This window comes from Microcaecilia unicolor, chromosome 11, assembly GCF_901765095.1.
Source record: "Microcaecilia unicolor chromosome 11, aMicUni1.1, whole genome shotgun sequence".
Classification (NCBI taxonomy): Eukaryota; Metazoa; Chordata; class Amphibia; order Gymnophiona; family Siphonopidae; genus Microcaecilia; species Microcaecilia unicolor.
In genome coordinates, this window is record NC_044041.1 from 92,088,865 (window position 1) to 92,113,957 (window position 25,093).

Here is a 25,093-nt window from a genome sequence, read left to right on the forward strand (position 1 = left end):
CAGCTCACAGACAGTATCTCAGATTCCGCCTGGGCGCACGGCACTTTCAGTATTGTGTGCTGCCCTTTGGGCTCGCCTCTGCCCCACGAGTGTTTACAAAGTGCCTCGTGGTGGTAGCGGCCTACCTACGCAAGCTGGGAGTGCACGTGTTCCCATATCTCGACGATTGGCTGGTCAAGAACACCTCGGAGGCAGGAGCCCTCCGGTCCATGCAGTGCACTATTCAACTTCTGGAGCTGCTGGGGTTTGTGATAAATTACCCAAAGTCCCATCTCCAGCCAACTCAGTCTCTGGAATTCATAGGAGCGCTGCTGAATTCCCAGACGGCTCAGGCCTACCTTCCCGAAGCGAGGGCCACCAATCTCTTGGCCCTGGCTTCGCAGACCAGAGCGTCTCAGCAGATCACAGCTCGGCAGATGTTGAGACTTCTGGGTCATATGGCCTCCACAGTTCATGTGACTCCCATGGCTCGTCTTCACATGAGATCTGCTCAATGGACCCTAGCTTCCCAGTGGTTCCAAGCCACCGGGAATCTAGAAGATGTCATCCGCCTCTCCACCAGTTGTCGCACTTCACTGCTCTGGTGGACCATCCGGACCAATTTGACCCTGGGACGTCCATTCCAAGTTCCGCAGCCCACGAAAGTGCTGACGACGGATGCATCTCGCCTGGGGTGGGGAGCCCATGTCGATGGGCTCCACACTCAGGGTCTGTGGTCCCTCCAGGAAAAGGATCTGCAGATCAACCTCCTGGAGCTCCGAGCGATCTGGAACGCACTGAAGGCTTTCAGAGATCGGCTGTCCTGTCAAATTATCCAAATTCGGACAGACAATCAGGTTGCAATGTATTACGTCAACAAGCAGGGGGGCACCGGATCTCGCCCCCTGTGCCAGGAGGCCGTCGGGATGTGGCGTTGGGCGTGTCGGTTCGGCATGCTCCTCCAAGCCACATACCTGGCAGGCGTAAACAACAGTCTGGCCGACAGACTGAGCAGAGTCATGCAACCGCACGAGTGGTCGCTCCATGCCAGAGTGGTACGCAAGATCTTCCGAGCGTGGGGCACCCCCTCGGTGGACCTTTTCGCCTCTCAGACCAACCACAAGCTGCCTCTGTTCTGTTCCAGACTTCAGGCACACGGCAGGCTAGCGTCGGATGCCTTTCTCCTCCATTGGGGGACCGGCCTCCTGTATGCTTATCCTCCCATACCTTTGGTGGGGAAGACCTTACTGAAGCTCAAGCAAGACCGCGGCACCATGATTCTGATAGCGCCCTTTTGGCCCCGTCAGATCTGGTTCCCTCTTCTTCTGGAGTTGTCCTCCGAAGAACCGTGGAGATTGGAGTGTTTTCCGACTCTCATTTCGCAGAACGACGGAGCGTTGCTGCACCCCAACCTTCAGTCTCTGGCTCTCACGGCCTGGATGTTGAGGGCGTAGACTTCACTGCGTTGGGTCTGTCTGAGGGTGTCTCCCGGGTCTTGCTTGCCTCTAGGAAGGATTCCACTAAAAAGAGTTACTTTTCAAGTGGAGGAGGTTTGTCGTGTGGTGTGAGAGCATGGCCCTAGAACCTCGTTCTTGCCCTGCACAGAACCTGCTTGAATACCTTCTGCACTTATCAGAGTCTGGCCTCAAGACCAACTCAGTAAGGAATCACCTTAGTGCGATTAGTGCTTACCATTATCGTGTGGAAGGTAAAGCCATCTCTGGAGAGCCTTTAGTCGTTCGATTCATGAGAGGCTTGCTTTTGTCAAAGCCCCCTATCAAGCCTCCTACTGTGTCATGGGATCTCAACGTCGTCCTCACCCAGCTGATGAAACCTCCTTTTGAGCCACTGAATACCTGCCATCTGAAGTACTTGACCTGGAAGGTCATTTTCCTGGTGGCAGTTACTTCCGCTCGTAGGGTCAGTGAGCTTCAAGCCCTAGTAGCTCATGCTCCATATACCAAATTTCATCACAACAGAGTAGTGCTCCGCACTCACCCAAAGTTCCTGCCGAAGGTGGTGTCGGAGTTCCATCTTAACCAGTCAATTGTCTTGCCAACATTCTTCCCCAGGCCGCATACCCGCCCTGCTGAACGTCAGTTGCACACATTGGACTGCAAGAGAGCATTGGCCTTCTACTTGGAGCGGACACAGCCCCACAGACAGTCCGCCCAATTGTTTATTTCTTTCGACCCTAACAGGCTAGGGGTCGCTGTCGGGAAACGCACCATCTCTAATTGGCTAGCAGATTGCATTTCCTTCACTTACGCCCAGGCTGGGCTGACTCTTGAGGGTCATGTCACGGCTCATAGTGTCAGAGCCATGGCAGCGTCGGTGGCCCACTTGAAGTCAGCCACTATTGAAGAGATCTGCAAGGCTGCGACGTGGTCATCTGTCCACACATTCACATCTCATTACTGCCTCCAGCAGGATACCCGACGCGACAGTCGGTTCGGGCAGTCGGTGCTGCAGAATCTGTTTGGGGTGTAAATCCAACTCCACCCTCCAGGACCCGAATTTATTCTGGTCAGGCTGCACTCTCAGTTAGTTGTTCTTCGTAGGTCAATTTCTGTTGTACCCTCGCCGTTGCGAGGTTCAATTGACCTGGGTTATTGTTTTGAGTGAGCCTGAGAGCTAGGGATACCCCAGTCGTGAGAACAAGCAGCCTGCTTGTCCTCGGAGAAAGGGTATGATACATACCTGTAGCAGTTGTTCTCCGAGGACAGCAGGCTGATTGTTCTCACCTTCCCTCCCTCCTCCCCTTTGGAGTTGTGTTTCATACTTTATTGCTTGTCATTCAACTGGCGGGAGCGGTCGCGCACGGGCGGGAAGACGGCCGCGCATGCGCGGTGGGCGTGCCCTGCGTGCCGACCGTCCCGCGAAGCTTTTTCCGGTTGGTGGGGGCTGCCGCGGACGTCAACCCCAGTCGTGAGAACAATCAGCCTGCTGTCCTCGGAGAACAACTGCTACAGGTATGTATCATACCCTATATATATATATCGGAGCTTTTTTTGAGGGGGTACGTGGGGGTACTGAGTACCGGCACCTTTTCCATTGCCTGCTAAAATTGCCCATGGGTCCCAAAGTTTTAATGAAAGAGCTCAGGCTCTACACGCCAATTCTGCCTTTGCCATAGATTCTGTGACTGGTTGCAGGGGGCCTGGCTATTGTGGGGTCCCTCAGTGATCACCTCACCCCTGAAGGGTGGGCTGGCATTTGAGTACCGTGTTCGGGCACCTTTTTCGTTAGAAAAAACGCACTGATGTATATGAATGTCACCTGGAGGTGGAGGCAGAAGGGAGGCTAGGAGGAAAGGTGGGCGGTGTTACCCAGCTACCTTGCCCTAACATTTAAACTGTTAGCACATAACTTTTAAAATAATATTTACATCCTTAAAGCAAACCCTTTTTTCAAGAAAAGGAGATTCTAGAACTGGGAGTTGCCAAAATGTCCCTAATCTGGCCTCTGAGCCCTGCATTTGTAGTAATCCTGTGCAGTTAGTGATGGGATATTAGAGTTAATGCCACTCTGGCTCCTTATTGATTTTTTAAAACACTGTACTTCCTAATTGTTATATTTCTCTGCAGGGTACAAAACTGAAGTTGGGGCCAATTGTATTATGTTTTCTCCCAGATTCTATATATGGCATCCAAAGTTGAGTGCCAAAATTTGGGCTTTTTAATGGCTCATCAAGATATTAATTGGGGCCAACAACCAATTATCGATGCTAATTGGCTGCAGTTAGAATTTGCGCATGCATCTGTCTGCATGCTATTCTGTAATGTAGGGCGCCTGACTCCCAAAAGGGGGCACGGGCATGTCGGGGGGCATAAGGAATAATGGCTCAGAATGCCCAACTTGGGTACCAGCATTTACACTGGGTTTCAGCAGGTGTAAGTCTGACGGCCAAAGGTAGGCTCAAAGTCTGTGCTTATGCGTCATTCTATACAGAGCATGCATGCTGTATAGAATAATGCTTATAGCCGAACTTTTGCTGCACCATTTATAGAATTTAGCCCTTCATGTCAGGGGGGGAGGAGCTCATTTATTTATTGATTAGGATTTATTCTGGAATTCGTTACCAGAGAATGTGGTAAAAGCAGTTAGCTTAGCAGGGTTTAAAAAAAGGTTTGGCTAGCTTCCTAAAAGAAACGTCCATAAGCCATTATTAAAATTGACTTGGGAATATCCAGTGCTTTATTTTTGGGATAACCACCTAAAATGTATTGTACTGTTTTGAGATCTTGCCAGGTACTTGTGACCTGGATTGGCCACTGATGGACCTGCGGTCTGTCCCAGTATGGCAACGCTTATGTACTTATGATTTATTTACCACCTTTTTGAAGTAACTTGCTCAGGGCGGTGTACAGCAAGAATAAATCAAACATAAACAATGGACAATTACAGCAGCAAAATATTCAAACAACAATAGAAAGTCAATATCAATACAATATGCAGTAAAACATTTTAATAGACAACACAGGGTGTAAGCAAAGATTGAGTAAAAACAGAGTAAGAGGAGTAAGTAAATAAGGGACCAGTTTGAAGAAAATTGCTTGAACATTATCTTAGCTAGGGTAGGAGTGGGTAAACATGTCCTGCCTATAATATGTGCAGTTGGTGTCATTTACTTCTTCCATTAAAGGCCTGGTTGAAGAGCCAAGTTTTCACCTGTGTCCTGAAGTAGAGATAGTCTTGTGTTAAGCGAAGCCTTTCAGGGAATGCATTATGTATTGGGCCTCAATGAAAGGTGGAAACTATTTGAGTTGCTCCAGAAAAAGAAAAACAGGTTCACTGTCACTTGTGATGCATCACCACCTTGGGATAATTTGAGTTTGTCCTATTAAAGGTATAACAGTTTTCATGTTTGTATGATTAGTTTCTCAAGCAGTAGTCAATATTTGCCCTCTTGTAGGGCAAGCAGCATTACCCCCCTCCCCACCCCAGAGGTCTGCAACGAGGTGCAGACATATCCATGGTGTGACGTTGGATTGTATCAAGTGCTGTACAGCTCCAGTATCAGAGGGGACACCCTCCCCACACATCATTGATGCCCTATACTCAGACTGCATCATGGAAAAAGAACAAGGATGCCCCTTAAATGTTAACCTCCGTTGCCTTTTACTCACCCTGTTACTGTGATACATGACTTGCACCACAATATTATCCCCCACCAAATACTTCTACAGTTAACCAAACTCCGTTAACCTTGCTTGCCAGTGAGGTGAGCTGCATTCACATCTTAATTAGCACTGAGAGGAAGAATTACCATAAGGGGTTGAATGTGGCACCTGCCCTTGTCCGGCTGTTTGATTTGTCAGGATTTCTTTGCCATGCCTGCTGTTGAATCACATGCTTGTTTTTACAGGACACAGCAGGTCAGGAGAGGTACAGAACCATCACCACTGCCTACTACCGGGGAGCAATGGGTTTCATCCTGATGTACGACATCACAAATGAAGAATCTTTCAACGCCGTGCAGGACTGGTAAAGAGTTTGCTATGTAAATTCTAAATATTTGGCAGGATGTGAAACCAAATGGGGTTTGGAGCTTCCCAAGAAGTGAAAAGAGGGGACACTGAATATTATTATAACTGGGTAGGCCGAGTTATAGGCAAGTAAAGTGACTTGTTCAAGTCCATAAAAGGTTGCATTTAACATTCTGGATTCCTGAGGCCCATGAACAAGGTTTACCATCTTGGTCTGGCGTATGGATTTCATAGACCCTTTCCTAATGGATATGATTCACCCTGTTTCTGCTTTGTACCCTCCCCCCTTAGCTGTATCATTCTTGTCGTCAAGAGGACGGTTCTTGCTTTTCTATTTTTAATCGCAGTCAGTGGAGAAGAGAAAATAATACCATAGCTTGTCTTATAGCCATTGTAGCTTTGAGTTCTCATGTTCTCCAGGATGTCGTCAGCCAAAGTGAAAGCAAATTAGCTATGCATACTAACCAGGCGTACTAGCTCATGCCTAGGCACTGAGCAGAGATCGCTTGTATCTCTCTTGACCAGGAACTGAATTTAGGGCATTCTGTAAGCAGCATGTCTGAGACAGCTGTGTCCTCCCTCTTAACACCTAAAATTGTTTGATCTTACATGAGCCTGCTGTCTGGCAGAAGCAAAGATGTCCACCTTGACTGCGTCATCATTCTACTGGCAGTGTATTTCTGAAATGCACAAACTATCTTGGTCTTCACTCAGTCTTTGTGCCAGATATGCATATTTCAAATCCCAGATTGGCCGGCATGTTAGCACAGCAGCAATAAGAGGGGGTATCCTTGAAAAAAATGCTCGGCGGTGAAACATGACTCATGTCAGAACAACATCCCTCTGAAGCCAATACTACTCTTTCGCTGAAAAAGCTAAGTCAATTTATAGCATACTAAAAGTTCAAACAAAGGAAAACTAACAATTAAAAATAAAAAATAAAACAAAAAATTTTCCAAAAAATTGGTTTCACTACAAACACGAGTAAATTAAAGGGACCAACGTGTCCTTTAAGCATATACCGTAAATAATTGGTGTGCTTGAAACCCCAAACTGAGGTCTCAGATAAAAAAAAAATTGTATCATAAGCAATGCAGACATCTAGTTGTTACATTTGCATCAATTTGTTTGGTTGCGAAAAAATTCTAGGTCTAATTTACTTTGAAGGACTTGACGTTGAATATTTATACAGACATCATGACACAATTTATGGAAATCCCAGTATAGCATATAGTCCATGTGTAGAAATTCATCCAGTGTAGCTTTTTATATCTTTCAACATTGCAGTTTTTGAGGAAGGGGCATGTTTTTTATTCACATTTTAAGACAGCCCTTTCTGAGGAATTTGCAGAAGCTTAAAATGAAGTACCTGCTTCTGTGCACCAATCTGAAATTTGTAGAAATAACAAAGCATGGTTTACAGTTGCAATATTTTCCTGAGAAAAGCATAAGCACCCCTCTTACTACACAATACACATATTTGCCATTTCAGGGGCAGATAGAGAGCTTCCAGGGTTTGATTTATGTGGATTAAGACACTAGTCCTAAACTCTTCTTTCAAAAGAACCAATTGCCCTTAGTGGCTGTCTGGAATTTCTCAGGGTGTTGTCTGTTGCTAGGCAGCGCCGCTGGCACTGGATCAGTTCTCAGTCTTCTGGGAAAGATGCCAAGGGCTGTAGTAGAACAGATCGGAAATGGCTGCGTTCCGCACTAGTCTCTCAAGGAGCCTTTTGGAAATTACTTAAGAGGAAGGTGCTGGTGCACACTGGAGACCGAACAAAGCACTGCCGGCCAAAGAATAGCAAATCCCGCTCACACCCTTTTAATAAAGTACCAGAACGTGGCAGCTCTATTAACATACTACACGTAGACACATATGAGGCAATTCTATTAAAAAAAAAAGTCAGCTCAAGTTAGGCGCTAGGATGATGTGTACTAAGCGCAAATTCTATATTGACAATTACGTGCATAATACTAGTGCAGGTCAACATTTACATGCTGAATTTTAAGCATTACTACGTATGCCTTGTCAAAGGCTGGTATAAATGCTCACTTCTAAATGCAGCCAATAAATTATGCTGTTCTAAAAGGTTAGTGCCTAAGTGCTTAACCCATCCCTGTCCACACCCCTCTCACAATTACATGCTACAGGTTAGCTTGTACATGCTTACACCTCCCCATTCACACCCCTCTCCCAGTTACACGCTACAGGTTAACTTGTAAGGGCTTAGCCTGTCTCTGTCCCTCCCCCGTCCACACCCCTCTCACAGTTACATGCTATAGGTTGGCTCATAAGTGCTTGACGCACCCATGTTCCTCCCCTGTCCACATCCGCCTGTTATATGCTATAGGTTAGCTCCTAAGTCCTTGGACCATCCATGTCACGCCCATGTCCACACCCCTCTCGCAGTTCATGCTACAGGTTAGCGTGTAAGTGCTTGGCCCACCCCAGTCCCTCCCCCGTCCACACCCCTCTCGCAGTTACATGCTATAGGTTAGCACATAAGTGCTTGGTATACCCCTGTCCCTCCCACATCCACACCTCTCTTGCATTTACACACCCCAGCATTTAGGCATTAACATGCATAACTGCACATTAAGGTCAATTAAAGCCTATTATTGATAGGTAATTAGGTACAAATTAACACTTATATGCGTAACTTACAGTACTATGTAACCTGTATGCAAAATTTTGCATGCTAAGCATGAAAATGTGTTCACAAGCTTATAGAACGAGGAGCTACGGCAACAATTCTATAACTGGGCGCCTCTATTTGCACACCTGGATGCAGCGCAGGGAGCACTACTCTTACTCCTGGGGGAATTCTGCACACTGCAGAATTTGCTTCGAAGTCCCTCGGAATTCTAGGCAATCTGCTGAATATGCTTCCTTTCCAGCTGGCTCCCTCCCTCCCTCCCCTCTCTGCGTACCTGTACATGCACTACTACAGTCTGGCAAGAAAGAGGAACTGCTTCCACTGGCTGGGTCCCCAGTGGTTTCCTATAAGCTGAGCTTGTATGGCTCAGAGGAACAGTCAGGCCTGGCATGGCAGAGGAGGAGGAAGCAGCCTATTGTGTGACTGTGCAAGCAACTCTCTCTCTTGCTGCACTGTACTTACTGCCTGGAAAAGCCAAAACACAGTAACTGTTGAGAATTCCCCAAAACTGATTTATTTGAAAAAAAATCCCCATGATGTAATTTTTTATCAAACTTAATCCAGTACTATGTTCTGGCTTAACATGTCTCCCATTTGTCAAGGTACTGTGTTTTGGACTTTTGCTACAGGCTTGAAAATGCATTCACGTGTTTAAATGGCTTCCAGATTAAGAAATACACAGGAACTACAGGACATTTTTTTTGTTACATTTGTACCCCGCGCTTTCCCACTCATGGCAGGCTCAATGCGGCTTACATGGGGCAATGGAGGGTTAAGTGACTTGCCTGAAGTGGGAATCGAACTCAGTTCCTCAGTCATAGGAGCCAACTTTTCAAAATGATTGGGGGTGCTGAATTTTTTTTTTTACAGGTGGTGCATTCCCCCCTCCCTCGTCCCCTCTCCACCTCCCTCCAAGTTCCAGGCCCCCTCCCTCCAAATTTTAAAAGTCATCTATCTTACCTCATTGGGGTTAGGGCGGCAGCAGCGGTAAAAAGCATGCAGGCTCGGCTCGGTGCTTAGTTCAGTTTTCCCTTCTCTCTCTCTCTCAGCTCTGGTCCCACCCTTGCGGAAACAGGAAATGAGGGCGGGACCAGAGCTGAGAGAGAGAGAGAAGGGAAAACTGAACTAAGCACCGAGCCGAGCCTGCATGCTTTTTACCGCTGCTGCCGCCCTAACCCCGACGGGGTAAAATAGATGACTTTTAAAATTCGGAGAGAGGAGGCCTGGAACTCGAAGGGAGGAGGGAGGGAGGGAACGAACTTCCGGTCAGAGGTGTAGCCAGGTTTTGCTGTTAGAAGGAGCAGACTTTTGTAAATTAGGCACTGGTCAGTGTTTGACAGGCAGCAGTGCCGGTATTGTTACTCAGGTGCAGTGACTGTGGCTGGCAACGATTAATACAGGCTGCCTCTGTTGTATCCCACCTACAAGGAAACTGGAAGTTACATCAGGAGGCGGGAGGTAGCAGAGGTCCCAGGACCGACCACAGCAGGCAGCCTGTCTTAACTACAAGTAAAATTAATAAAATTGTGACCATCACCTCAGGAATACTCCTTTCACCGGTAGAAACTTTGCTTAAATCAGATGGACTTTTGTTTGTGTGGTGACTCTACAGGATGTGGAGCCCATTAGTCCTGAGCATTTTTATTTTTGGTGACAAGGGCCACCAAAGGCAGCCCTTGCCCCAGAGCCTACTTTCAAATAGGGCCAGACAGTTAACAACGTAAAACCCTGCAAAAAGACACTAAAACCTATACACCATAGCATCCTAATCCACCTATGAAAAGCTACTACTATAAATATTACACAGGGCCCTAGACAGTGGTGTGCTGGTAAATTTTTAACAACAGGCTCTCTCCCTGGTCCACCTCGGCGCCCCCCAAAATTGCAGAGCTGGCTATAACCAGTGGGTGGGGGGGGGGGGGGCAATGCATTACTCTCTCCAGGAAAAAAAAAATTAAATGATCCCAGGTTCCAATCTAATTCATGTTTAATGTGGGATAAAATGCCATAAATAAGTAAATAAATATAAACTTTTAATGTTGAGCACCTGATTCTCAAATTGAACATATTCCAAACTCTATAATGAAAATAAAATGATTTTTTCTACCTTTGTTGTCTGGTGACTGTTTTTCTGATCATGCTGGCCCAGTATCCAATTCTGCTGCTATCTGTCCTCCTAACTCCGTTTCCAGGGCTTCCTTTCCATTTATTTCTTTTACTTTCCTCCTTTCTTCTTCATTTCTGGTCCTCAGCTTCTGCCTATTTTCTTCATCCATGTGCAGTTTTTCTCCTTTCTTCCTTTTCCCTTATCTTATCTCCTTCCTCACTCTTCCCTCCCCTCCATCTATGTCCAGCATTTATTCTCTCTCCCCTCCTCTCCCCCTGCCCTCCATTCACCCATGGCCAGCGACCCTTCTCTCCCCTGCCCTCCATCCACCCATGGCCAACAGTGACCCTCCTCTCCCCTGCCCTGCATGCACCCATGGCCAGCGACCCTTCTCTCCCCTGCCCTCCATCAACCCATGGCCAACAACCCTTCTCTCCCCTGCCCTCCATCCACCCATGGCCAGCAGCTCCCTTCTCTCCCCTGCCCTCCATCCACCATGGCCAGCAGCTCCCTTCTCTCCCCTGCCCTCCATCCACCCATGGCCAGCAGCTCCCTTCTCTCCCCTGCCCTCCATCCACCATGGCCAGCAGCTCCCTTCTCTCCCCTGCCCTCCATCCACCCATGGCCAGCAGCTCCCTTCTCTCCCCTGCCCTCCATCCACCCATGGCCAGCAGCTCCCTTCTCTCCCCTGCCCTCCATCCACCATGGCCAGCAGCTCCCTTCTCTCCCCTGCCCTCCATCCACCATGGCCAGCAGCTCCCTTCTCTCCCCTGCCCTCCATCCACCCATGGCCAGCAGCTCCCTTCTCTCTCCTGCCCTCAATCCACCCATGGCCAGCAGCTCCCTTCTCTCCCCTACCACCCCCTCCCGACTTGTTCCGCAAATTCTCCTGCTTCCTCCCTCCCTCCCGATCAGGTCCCTCACCGACCCTACCTTGGCCATCAAATTCTTCGGGGCAGGCAGTGTTGCCTGCCCGCTGCCATCGCTGACTTTCCTCCGCCGCCCGATCGCGCTTCAAAATGGCCGCCGAGACTTACAGAAGTCTCACGAGGCCGCCTCTGGAAGTCTCGGTGGCCATTTTTAAAGCGCAAAAGGCGGCGGAGGAAAGTCAGTGATAGCAGCGGGCAGGCAACACTGCCTGCCCCGAAGAATTCGATAGTCAAGGTAGGATCGGTGAGGGACCGGATCTGGAGGGCGGAGGGAGGGAGAGCCAGCTCGCCCTTTCCAACAACCGGCTCGCAAGTCCGGCCAAAATTTAACAACCGGATCTTGCAAGCCGGAGCGAGCCGGCTCCAGCATACCACTGGCCCTAGAGAACCTGCTACTGGGAAACTGGAACAAGGTGGACTGTTACAGATTCTTACACAGACACCACACACTAGCAGAATCCTTCACCTCAGAATATGGACAGACCCTCACCTGATACAAAATAGGGGACCACAAGAAAGAAACATGCAGAAGAAAACTGAAATGGAGACCCCCCCCCCCTCAAGGAATCTAGACTATAAGCAGGGCAATATTGGTAAAAGAGAAACAGAAATGTATTGACCCATGTAGTTTGCAAAATAAAAATAGAAAAAATTGTACATTTTACAAAGCATCTCAGTCCTTAAAGTATTTTCTACCTTTGTTGTCTGGGAATTTTATTTTTCTAATTAGACTCCCTCTCACCCTCTAGTCTCCTTTTCACTTCTCATCTACCTATTGGATTTTCCTATCTTCTTCTCATTCTCTTTCCAACATTCCCATTGCCCACTCCCATTCTCTGTACGCACCCTGTGAATCCTCATCTACCCTCCACTCCCTCTGATCCCCTGACCAGCACCACTATCTCTCTTTCCTTCCCTTTCCTCCAGACCATTCTTCTGTCTCTTTCCTTCCCTTGCCTCCAGACTATTCTTCTATCTCTTACCCTATTCCCCATGTCCTATTGCCTCTCTTTCAGCATCTTTTATCCCCATTTCCACCCTCACTCAACCATGTCAGAGACTCATAGCCCTCCCCAGTATCCCCATCCCTTTTCATTGCCTCTCATCCACTCCAGCCTTTCAGGTCATTCATATTTTGTCTCAACCTTTTCCAAACATCATCCCTTTTTCTTGCCCCTCTTCTCTTATTTTACAATCTCACTCATTCTCCCAACCCATTAACATATACCTATTCATAACTACCAATTGCCAAGTACTCACTATCCCCTCAAAATTCTCACTTCATCTTTTTTTGTCTATAATTCCCTGCTCTGTTCCTCAACCCTCATTCGACTGAGAAGTCCCAGTCATCTTCTGCTCTGTTCCCTTTCTTCCCACCCCCTAGTTCCATTCATCATCTTCTCTGATCTGTCCCCCCCCCGCCCCATCTTCAGCTCTGTTCCCCTTCTCCCCCTCCCCAAATGCCATCCATCTGCTACTCTGTATCTCCTCCCCCTACCAAGTGCCATTCAACTTCTGCTGTTTCTAGATCTCCTCTCCAGTTGACATTTTCTCTCACTCCATGTCCACCATCGTTCCCTCTATGTCCCTATCTTTCCTATAAAGCATCTCCCCTCTGTGCCTCTGTCCCTGCATTCTGGTATTTCTCATCCTCTCTTCCCTTACTCATAGTCTGGCATCTTTTACTCTTCCTTTCCCCCGGGTCTGGTATTTATCATCCTTTCTTCTTCCTCCTTCTCGCTAATCCTCCAGTGTTTCTATGGCTAACAGCAGCATCAGCAAGTAAAGCAAACTGCCTCTGGCTGGACCTGCAAGTGTTTCTTCTGCTGTGTCTCACCTCCTCTGACATAAACGTCCTGTGTCATTGTAGGTGGGACACAGCAGAGGGAACGCTTGCGTGGCTAGCCTGAGGCAGTTTGCTTTACTTGCCGATGTTGCTGGCAGGCATAGAAACAATGGAGGTCCGCCAAGGAGGAAAGGCCAAGACATAGGACTATGCAGGACAGGGGAAAGAGGGAGAAATGCTGGATCGCGTGTTGTGCCTAGGCCAGTGGTTCTCAACTTTTGTTCAGTCAGGACACACATGATGGCTTATGCTTGCATCCATTACACACTGCACACACAATCCTCATGGACCTTGGTCTGATACAGTACATCAATTCTTATATATTAAATGTAAACATGCTCTGCGTCCACAAAAACCTTATCTCCCTCCCCCACAATAACAGATGCAAATCATGACTAGCACATTTTTCCATGGAAGTTGTTATAAAAAAAATTATGATTCTCACATCATCTCAATAATAGTGAAATAAATCTGTCCACTGTCAGGCACATTGTGAAATAACACAAAACCTGAAAAAATCCTAACTCGACATACATGTTGCAAATCTGCTATAGAACGGTAGCACTGATTTAAACAAGAATCCTACTTAACATGCAGCACTACAAATATTTTACGTGGCCCTACAACACCAATACATCTACTACTGGTAAAACATAATAAGTGGGACTGCTACAGAGTTGTACGCAGAAACTACTTGCCCACAGAATACCACACCTTGGTCACACACCAAATACAGAACGAGTGATCACAAATTTAGAAATATAAAGATAAAAATTGAATTGGGAACCCCAAGAATTCAAACTAGGCATGTTCCACAACATATGAGAAATGAAAACACAAATGTATTTCCTCTTGTACTGAAAAAAAAATTACAAAGACATCAGTGTTGCACATTTTCCAAAGATAACATATTCCAACAAATAAATTCAAAATAAAACACTTTTTTCTACCTTTGTTGTCTGGGTATTTTATTTTTTCAAGCATGTTGGTCCCAGTTTCTTCTTTTGTTTTCCTGTCTTCTGCTCTCTTTCCATGGGTGCGGTCTATTTGTCCTTTCTCCACTTTCCTCTTCTCTTCTACTTCCTCACTATATCAGTCTCTGACATTTCCTCTTTGTTTTCTCTCACCCTCAGATTTCGTCTTCTCACTGTTCAGTCCTCCACCTATATTTCACTTACCAGTACCTATCAACTTTCCATCTTCTCCTCTCACCCCTACCTCTTCCGTCTCACTCCTTCCCTGGCCTCATAATCCCTTCTCTTTCACCCACTTCCCATTATATAATTCTGTACTTACCATCCTCCTCTCACTCATCTCTCCTTGAGAGCTGCCGTTGTCTTTCCCCACATTGTTCCAACATGCAAATATCTCCCCTCCCTCTCCCTTACATCCTTGTAGCCCAGCATCTCAATGTTCCCCCATCCTCTCTCTCTCCTATGGTCCAGCATTTCCCTATCCCCTTCTCCCTGTCCCCTCCACCCCTATGGTTCAGCAATTTCCTGCCGCCTCTCTCCCCCTTTACTCCTTATTGTGACAGGAGACATGGCTACACAAATCCCTAATGCCGTGAGCCTTTCAGTTTGTATAGGCAGCAAACTGCACACCAGAAGTGAAAGCCTGCTAAGTGTGGTTTACTGTGTCTACAATCTGGGAAGGAGCAAGCCATCAGGGTTTGAGTGGCTGCATCTGTGAGTCCAGCATGTCTCCCCTTGTCTTACTCACTTTCCCTCCTCCTCCTATGGTCCGCCATCTTCCTCCTCTCTTCCTGCTTTCCATATTTATAACACCAGGCTTCCCAAGGCAGATTGCAACAGTTAACATGAACCCATCAAGAAACAGGATATCCTCACTGAAATTTGTACATCTGTATTATATAGAACAGTGTAGAAAATGAGCACAAAATACAGTGTTTATTAGTACTGTTTCTACCAGCTACGATAATTTTTAAGCTATTTTAGTGATATTCAATTGTTATTTCATTATATTTATATCTACAAATGGGAAGCTTTCAAATAAATTGAAAAAGCTATAAAAAAATAAAATATTTTTATCCTCCACCTTTTAAGGCACTGCCTACCCAACTAGAAGCACGCATAGGCAGTCCCTTATTTCTAATGATCTTTGGCTATTGATTTCAATAGCGTTTATTATTGTTTTGGGTCAAAGCCAGGTCTAGATAGCCTTTCTCGTCTCCTGCTTTATCTAACCTTCTTGCCTTCAACCCCCCTCCCCGAGTCCAGCACCACTTTCCGTTTCCCCCTCTCTGTCTCCACCCCCCCCCCCCAAGTCCAGCACTACTTTGTTTCCCCCTCTTCCTCCCTCCCGAGTCCAGCACCGCTTCTCCCTCCAGAGTCCTTCTCTTTCTCTTGTCCCTCACCCCTCCGAAGTGACGTCCAGCGCTCCTTTCTGTGTCCCCTCTGGACCGGACCGTCAAACCTCCTTCTATCTCTCTTACCCTTCACCCCTCCGAAGTCCAGCACTCCTTTCTGTGTCCCTTCTGGAGTCCGGACCGTATTTGTTTAACAGCCCCTGCACTGCGATAGCACGTTGCCACTAGAGCCGATGTCAGATCCTTCCCTACCTTGTCTTGCTCTCAGACTGTCACTTCCTGTCTGCGCGAGAGTGGGAGTGGGACTCGTGACACAAGCAGCAGCTGCAGAGGGAAGGATCTGACACCGGGGCTCAATCAAATAGTTTGCTGTTGCTGCAGCAGGAGTCTGAAGATATTAAACGAAGTAGGCTTCAGTCGAAGTGTCGCGGGGGGGGGGGGGGGGGGGGGGATGGTACTAGTACGGTACGGTGGAATGGGAGAAAGTACAATTTTTTTTTTAATCTGTCAGCCCCGCCGGACACCGAACTTCCGGTGGGTAAAATATTGGGGGTGCTCGAGCACCCACGGAGTCGGCGCCTATGTCCTCAGTTCCCCAGGACCAAAGTCCACCACCCTAACCACTAGGCCACTCCTCCACTCCATTTGCTGAGTTAGCTTAGTTTTGTCAAAAATCTGAGTTACTGTGTTATGGCTTTTCAGGGCGGCGTAGTGGTGCGTTTGCAGGTAGGCAGAGAGAGAGGGAGGGGTGCCTGGAAAAAAAGATAAATAGTGTTTGTGGAAAAGGGTGGGGGAGGGCGAGATAAAAGGCAGATTGTGTGTGTGTCATGGGAAGGAAGGTATGTGGTTGTGAATGTCATTGGGGGAAGGGTCCTGAAGGATGTTGGATGGAGTGGCATGTGCCATGGGAGGGGGTGCTGGAGAAAGGTGGATTGTGTGTGTGCCATGGGGTAGAGGGCTAGAAAAAGGTGGGGGGGGGAGGATTTGCACCTTTATGGGGGAATTCTGCACAAAAAAATGAAATGTGTGCTGATTTTTGAATTTTTTTTGGAGACGTGATCGTGGCACACAGATTCCATTCTTATAGTATTCTTTAAGTCGGCAGAAGTGAACATACATTTAGGTGCATTCACTTTCATCAGGTCTATGGCAGGTGTCGGCAGGTGCACTTAAGTGAGGCACTTACAGAATACTGGAAGTTTTGTGTATGTAAGTTGTGTTCATAAGTGGGAAACAGCCCCATGTCCCACCCATGCTCCGCTCACATGTACACTTTCTTGCAGCTATGTATGTATTTTAAAGAATACCACTTCCATACATATGTGCTAGTATTCTTCAACAGTGTTTTCCAAGACTGGTCCTGGAATACCCCTTCCCAGACAGCTTTTCAGGATATCCACAATGAATATGCATGAAGAGAAAGGAAAATGGGACTTGATATACCGCCTGAGGTTTTTGCAACTACATTCAAAGCAGAGGCGTAGCTAGGTTTTGACGCCTGGGGGAGCAGACTTTTGTAAAATAGGCGCCAGGAGGGTAGGCTGGCCATAGCATCCCACAGCAGAAGGTGTAACTAAACATTCTTGGAAAAGACAAGGCACTGCTAATGCACCCCTAGCCTAGGGGACACTGGTGGCTGCTTTGGAGTCTCATTGGGATTAGCACTTTCCAAGGGGAATGTACCTAGGCTTAGGGTTACCATTTTTTGTCCTCATAAAAAGAGGACACTTGCCCCGCCCCTTTCATGCCATCGCCCCACCCCTTTTGCGTATTCCCCTCCTCCCCCAATCACCTTGCCTCCCCTCTGTCATCTCCACTCCCCCCCCCCCCGTCACCTCCCCTCCCCTTACTCTACTATCCTTGGTGGTCTAGAGGTACCTCTTTGGGGCAGGAAAGAGCCCCCTCTTTCCTGCCCGGAGTGCTGCTGCCAGCTGCCCTGCATCCTGTGATGAGTCCAGCTCTCGGTGTTTCAAAATGGCCGCCGAGAGTTGGCGGCCATTTTGAAACGCCAAGAGCCGGACTCACAGACAGTATGCAGGGCAGCTAGCAGCAGCGCTCCGGGCAGGAAAGAGGGGGCTCTTTCCTGCCCCGAAGACAAAGAGGTACCTCTAGACCACCAGGGATAGTAGAGTAAGGGGAGGGGAGTCCCGTGCCCGCCCCGCCAGCCAGCCCATTTGTCCAGAAATCCGGAGAAACGGGCAGGCTGGCCAAATCCATCCAGACGCCCGGACTTGTCCTCAAAAAGAGGACATGTTTGGGTAAATCCGGACATATGGTAACCCTACCTAGGCTCTGACTTTCCTATAAAGGTAACAACCAAACAGGAACTTCTCTGACCTTTTACACTGTACTGCCATGTGGCAGTCAAGTGCAAACACAAATACATAGACCGAAGAAATATTTTTTAGACTTGCAGACTATATTAGCATGGCAAGACGTTGGAATTTGTGTACTGTGAAATTTTCATACAATAGGCAGTGCTGGTACAGTACTGAATCTGAATGCACAGAAGTACAGGTTAATAATACAAAGCAAATGTATACACTGATACCTTTTTACTGAAACCTAAGACACTTTAATGAACTTACAAGTTTTGTATTATGCCTCTTAAAACAGAGAAAAAACAAAGTTAAATAAACAAGGCTGAATTCAAATAAATACAGAAAACCCAGCAAAAAGTATCAATTATGAATTCAATATTCAAATGATTTATGCTCTTTATTGAGAGTTATTCCCATCTCTGGGTATTTCGATTGCCTTGCTCTTCTCCCCTCCCATTTTTCCTTTTGCCTGCCTAGTTTTCTTTTCACTATCCTTAGTACAATTGTAATAGAATGCATGAGCCTCACTAACAGCAACACAAAATCCTTCCACTGCCAGGTACTGTATGAAGCATCACAAAAACCTGCAAATATGGATAGCAGACCTGCAACATTATCAGTTGGGGCTGGACTCCCCCTCACCCCCCTGTATTTGTACAGAGATGTTTTCACTTAGTAATGGGTCACCAAACCAGACATCAGATGTAGATGTGATTCCGTGTGTCCCAATAAAAGAAGAGTTTAATTTTACTTCCATTTTAGTATATTCCATCTTTATAATGCCAGGCTTCCCAAAGGCAGATTACAGCAACAGTTATGATAAACAGTTAAGATCAAGAAACAGGATATTCTCACTAAAAGTTTGCCATCTGTATAGTATAGAACAGTGTAGAAAAATGAGCACAAAATACAGAGATTATAACTGCGGTTTCTACCATCTATAATACTTTTTAAGCTGTTTTAGTGATGATCATGATATTTATATCTACATATGGGAAGCTTTCAAATAAATTAAAAAGCTATCACATAAGTAAAAAAGGAAAGAAAATCTTTTGTCCTGCACCTTTTAAGAAACTGCCTATCCAACTGGAGCAGCTTTAGACCACACCTTTATTTTTTAAATAATCTTTTGCTATTGCTTTAGCATGTGCTATTGTTTTGGTGAACTAAAGCCCGTATAATGGACTAGATAGGAACACCTCATCTCTTGTTCTCTTTAACCTCCTTGGACATCTCCCCTTGCTTCCCTCCCCCGCCTCTGAAATCTCCCTCTTTCTTACCTCGATCTTCCCCTCCATCTTGCTCCCCCCCCCCCCCCCCCACACACACAGAGTGTATTTTATTACCAGCATGTCCCCTTTTTAAATTTATTTTATGGGCTGAAAACAAAAGGGTTCTGTGTGTACCTCCCTCACCCTCTATCCCCCTTTGGTGTGTGTGCGCCCCCTCCCCTTTTTTATTTTATGGGCTGCAAAAGAAGACTGTGTGTGTGCTTCTATGAGTATGTGTACCTCTCCTCCCTAACCCCCCCCTGTTTTCCTGCTGCATGGGCTAAGGTTAAGAAGACTGTCCATTGATCGACTTCTGTAACCCCCCCTGCCCCCTTCCCAGACATTTTAGCTGAACTGAAACAGCTAGTGTCGCGGAGGTGGAACCCTTCCAATTTCCATCCCCAGCCCACAAACACAGTCAGCCAGCACAGCGCGAGCAGTCCCTTACCCCAGCCAGCAGCAGTCAGAGAAGAGCTCAGGTCACACAGCTGAGGCCGAGGCTCCAGAGTCCAAGCACCGAACAGTTAGGCTACAGCGTCTAGCCTACACCACACCGCAGCCCGGCGCCTCTCAGCCATGCCTAAGGAGGACCCCTTGGCCTGGCTCTGCCCCCGCAGTGCTGAAGCTGAGAGGACTGGTCTAGGAGAACGTCGTCGAGAGCGGGTTGTCCACTCCATGCACACAATCAGCGCTGCAGCGGCCAACCAGCTCCCTTCTTTGTATAAAGCAGCAGCGAGCAGTGTGCAGTCTGTTCTCAGTCTCGCCCGGACCTGCTGCTGTTTAGAGCAGGCACTGGCGTCTGGCAGGCGACAAGAAGACATGGACCGGCACATATTTGTTGTGGTACCGCCACACATGCAAACAGGAAGGCAGCATCGCATGCACATAGGCGCCATTTTTTTCAGAAATCCATTTGGGGGAGCGACCACTCCCCCTGCGCCCCACCTAGCTACGCCACTGATTCAAAGCGGTTTACATATATTTAGGTTCAAGATGGGTTCCTGAAACAACCCAATTTTCAGCACCAAAGTCATCAGCGTCTTGTTTCTCACCATGCTGTTTCTTGAATTTGATGTTGCTCCTCTCCTTCCATCTTTCCAACCATCCAACAGTGGCTTTGAATTCAGTTAGTCCAAGCCTTTCAGCTAGCTGATTAGCTTTCTGCATAAGCAGTGGACCACTGACAGGAAACTGTCTGCTCCTGACTTGAGAAAACCACCAAAGAAGAGCATCTTCTACAACCTCTGCTTTTCCCGCCCGTTTTCGTTTCCGTTGTGGATTTGTATTGTTTTGCCAGTCTTCCAGAAGCTGGTCTTTCTGCTTCAAGACACGTGAAATTTGACTGGGATTGACACCATATTCTTTAGCAATAGATGCTTGACTTTGTTTGTTTTCTAATTTTTTAAAGAACTTCTATTCGTTCAGCCAATGTTAGTCTTACAGTTGCGCGATGATGACGAGAACTCCAGTGTACACTCTAACAACTTTCTTTCGCTTATTCTGCCTGTGGCAGTTAACCAACGAGATTTCAAATTTATCGCCCCTTTGTCACGTGCCAATCGGCTTCCATATTCTGTGCGTGTGCTTATGAGGAGTCTTTCCTGCAGAGGAGTGGTCTTAAACCATGCGTATAAGCGAATCTTGCACTTATCGGTGCGCTAAACCGCAGTTTGTCCCCATAGAAATTGATGGCACCAAAAATGGGACCAAAGTTCGGCATGCAGTTAAACAGAGCATGTGCTTATCCGACGTGCACTTAAATGGAGTGCACTGTGTGTGTGTGTGTGTGTGTGTGTATATATATATATATATATATATATATATATATATATATAATCAATGCTTATTCAGTATATTCATTCTACAGATGTGATTTTGTTTTACTAATATTGTTGGATTTGGTTAGTCACCCTGGAGGACTGTGGGGGAGAGGGGGTCAAGGGGCAGGAAACAATTTAGTATTGTTTGTTTTCTACCTATAAAGTTGTATATGTTTAAGAAAATTTGAATACAAATAAAGGGGTCATTTTACAAAGGTGCACTAACGTTTTTAGCGCGCTTTTGGTTAAAGGATCCCAAAGTGAACAAAAAAAAAAGAAATCAATAAGTAAAATAATAAAGGGAAAGAAGTGGAATTCATCCATCTGACTGGGTAGAAAGACAAGACTGAGATGGTATCAGGTGGCCATTTGTGGTGAGGGATGCCTTCTAGATTTTTCAGACCTTTAGGAGAGCTAGTCTGGCCATGGCGCCATCAGGCGGATGTCACCCATGGAGGCTGACTCATCCTGCTTGTCCATAGAGAATAATTTATTAATCTTATTGAAACATCTTTGTCAGTCACCTTTAATCAATGTAATTACTTTATTATCTTCCTTTAATCCAATTATATGAAAGGTCAACCCAGATCAAGACATACTCATGGGACAATGCACAAGTGCTGCTGGTCGGGAACAAATGCGACATGGAAGATGAAAGAGTTGTGTCATCGGAGAGGGGGAGGCAACTTGCAGACCACCTTGGTAAGTCAGTCCTGTTTTCCAAAAGTTGAAAACACTCAGGTTTATAGATTCTAATGATTATACATTAAGCAGCTGGTACATTACTGAATTAAATTAAAACCCTACCAGTGTTCTTCTAATTACGTGGGAATCTGGCACCTGTCAGCAATGTGGCGGGGTAGGCAGGGTCAAAGAGAAGAAGAACCAATCTCCACAACGAGAACAGAAGAGTACAGTAGAGATGATCAGAAGCAATCAATGGTGTCATTTAGAATTTATTAAAGACTTGCAAAACTAGGGTTGTGGGAGGGGAAGAGGGGGGAGTTGGATAGGAGGGAGAAAGGGAGGAAACAGGAAAGTTGCAATTGGTTGCATGATTAGCTGGACTTATTGTTTACCAGTTGTGACACTGTGAGTTACATTTAGTGTTGGTTGATGAAGAAATGAATACGTGTACCTTCGTTAATAAAATGTTGAACCATAAAGACTTGCAAAACGACTCAACATGTCGTGTTTCGGCTTGTAGGGCCTGCCTCAGGAGTCAGTTAAGTGCATAAGGAAAATATAATTAACATAATAAAAATCAAGATAAAAGTACCTCACAATGAAACCAATAGGTTACACCAGTCCAAAAAAGGCTTTTTTTTTTTTTTTTACAAACAACGAATTGTAACAAATAAAGCAATGCAGCATGATATCTACTATTACTCAATGATGTATAATAAATCTAAAAACAATATAAAAATATGAAGCATTAAAATAAAAATAAATTTGCAGTAAACTTGCACTTAGACAATAGATTATGTATAGAGAGTGTGAAACATTATAAATGTGAATATAACAGACATATTTGCATATATGTCACACAGTGAAACACCATGAAAGCCTTATAGACTCAAATTGTCCTATAAAAACATAAATATGTCATTATATTAAATACCAAGGTGTCAGTTTCTACCCCAACCACATAGGACAATGAGAGAACAAGAAAAAAAATAAATACTGTGTGGAAAAAGAAGTAATTGATAATCTATAGAAAAGAATATAAAGATAAATAGAAAAAATACTAATACCCAAGGTAACCTAAGAACCAAATACAAAACAAAATGTAAAACACCACCACATATAACAATGGTCTAACATTGACAGATCTAGGTGTGTAAAGTTATTGGAGACGTATCCTAATAACTTTACTCAATAAGGTCTTAGATGTCATTTTTTGATTGTAAGCTTACTTTTAAGCCTCAAATTGACTCACATTTCCACTTTTTCTCCATTGTATTTGCTCAGTCCGACCTTTTCTTCCAGTCTCGCTCCTTTGTCCACTTATCCTGGCTTTGGTAATTTCACATTTAGACTACAGCAATTCCCCTGTATGCCGGCATTACCTTTTTCTCCTTCAACCGCTTACAGCTCATCCAGTCTACAGCTGTTAAACTACTAACAATGTGCAGTACATTACTTTAATCACATCACCCCTCCTGTCACTGCACACCTCAAATCTAAACTTCTCACTATGGTCAACAAATCACAATTACCCTCTGCTCCCTCCTACTCCAAAAGCTTCTCATTCCCTACATTCCTCTCCAGTTCCTTTGCTCCACACGTAATAACCTTTTTGTCGTTACCTTCATTATCAGAACTACACCTCACTTCATCACATGAAATTCTTCCACTACTTATTCCTATTTATTCTTAAGTTATGGAATTAATTTTTCCCTCCATATCTGGCATCAACCCACCCTTCTTTGATGTCTCACTTATATATACTGTCATCTACCAAGATTTGCTTATTTCCGATCTGCCGAAGAACGGCAACCTTCAAAAGCTAATCAAGAAATATACTAAGTTATGTCCAATAAAAAAAAGGTATCATCTTATTTTCTTTTTCATGTTTTATTTTGTTTTATTTCTATTGATTAACAAAAAAACTATTGAAAGCTCATCTCTTTACTCAGCCCGCTTGCTCTGCTGCTAATTAATCTCTCCTCCTTCTGTCCCATCCTTTTTATCCCTATCCTGCTTATAATCGAAATAGAAAAACGCCTATATTGTGACCCAAATTGGGAGATAGACGTTTCCTCAGCGACCCTCCAGACCGGTCAAGACGCGTGGGTTATGTCCTCCTACCAGCAGAGGGAGACTGAGAAAACACTAAGCTTTTGAAGCCTGTATATATAACCTGTGCAGAACCTCCACTAGCCAGTATTTTCTCAGTCTCAGCAGAGGTAGCAGTTGACAGCCTGTGCAGTCTCCAATAGTCTGGTGAGGTAGTTTGTCATTGGGTCGTAGGATTTTTTCCTTCCAAACTTTATTCTGTTGCAGTACCCTATACGTGTGTGTAAAAAAAAAAAAAAAAAAAGTGCTTTGGGGCCCTGGGTCCGGTGGGGCCCAGTTTTTCCCCCTGGGGTGTTACACCTATGTTTGGGTCCCTCCCCCTGTGCTGCTCTCTATTTCTGTTTGCTTGGCAGCTTTGTGCCTCGGCTGCTTTCTCAGTATTGTAGCCTTGAGTGCCTTACAATTTCCAGATGCCAGAATTAGAGTACTGTGCCTTTAAGGTCAGTTATTCTATTTCATTTTGCTTGCCAGCTTTGTGCCTCGGCTGCTTTCTCAGTATTGTAGCCTTAAGTGCCTTACAATTTCCAGATGCCAGAATTAGAGTACTGTGCCTTTAAGGTCAGTTATTCTATTTCGCTTTGCTTGGCAGCTTTGTGCCTCGGCTGCTTTCTCAGTATTGTAGCCTTGAGTGCCTTACAATTTCCAGCTGCCAGAGTTGGAGTACTGTGCCTTTAAGGGCATTTATTTCTTTATTTTCAGCGGACCGAACGGGGGTTTCGATTCCTTGCTGGAACGAGGGAGCAGCGCTTTCTTCAGTGCTTTTGCAGTGTGAGTGAGTTTTTGGTTTGGCGCGTTTGCGGAACAGCTTTTCCCTTCCCTCGTGGTTTATGGCGGCCCAGCTCCTCCGAAGTCGCGCATGCTCGTGGCGAGGGGTAGAGGCGCCGGGCGCTCAGTGTAGCTTTGCGGTGCGCCTATAAAGGTGGCTGCAGCTTCCCCCGACTTGACCGCGGAGAGATCGATGGTGTCGGGAGTCTCCGGGTCAGCGGGAGCGTAGGCAGGGCTGCTGTCAGCGGGAACAGTTTCGGCGGGAACGGCCACCATCTTGAGTCCGACGCGGCCCATGGAGCCAGCTGTTTTTGGGCCTGCGGCCTCCGTTTTTGGCACAAAAGGGCCTAGTGACGGTCCAGGAATGGTGGGCTTTCCTCCAGATTTTGTCTGGACGCGGTATCAGGCCTGGAGATCGGGACCCCCCCCCCCCCCCAATTGGAAGAGGGGGCTGTTTCCGTCTTGGCTGAGAGACCACGGTTAGAGTGGTCAGAGGACAGGCAATGTTTTTCTCCTGTAGCTGCAGAAGCTGCGCTTAGTGATCTGGGGGAGTCAGATGGAATTGACGGCTCTCAGGAGCAGGATTGTTGGATTCCTGGAGAGGATCCTTCAGTAGTGCAGATTTTCCATAGAGATGAGCTGTCAGAACTCATAGATCGGGTGTCGTCCACCCTTCAGTTTGGTCCTGAGGTGGCTTTGGGGGAAACTGTCCAGGATCCGTTGGTGAAGGGCATTCAGCGTCAGGCGTGATCCTTCCCTATGAACAAGGATCTCCGGGAGA

General features: G+C 46.2%; 1 protein-coding gene across 1 annotated transcript in view; it reads left to right on the forward strand.

Moving 5' to 3' along the window:
* The window catches only part of RAB3A (RAB3A, member RAS oncogene family), a 93,689-nt gene that overhangs the window by 36,113 nt on the left and 32,483 nt on the right, over window positions 1-25,093 (forward strand). Inside the window, exons 3-4 of the mRNA XM_030219055.1 lie at window positions 5,348-5,466; window positions 21,326-21,450. Of these exons, the coding sequence (XP_030074915.1) occupies window positions 5,348-5,466; window positions 21,326-21,450 (244 nt within the window). The remainder of the gene's footprint in view (window positions 1-5,347; window positions 5,467-21,325; window positions 21,451-25,093) is intronic.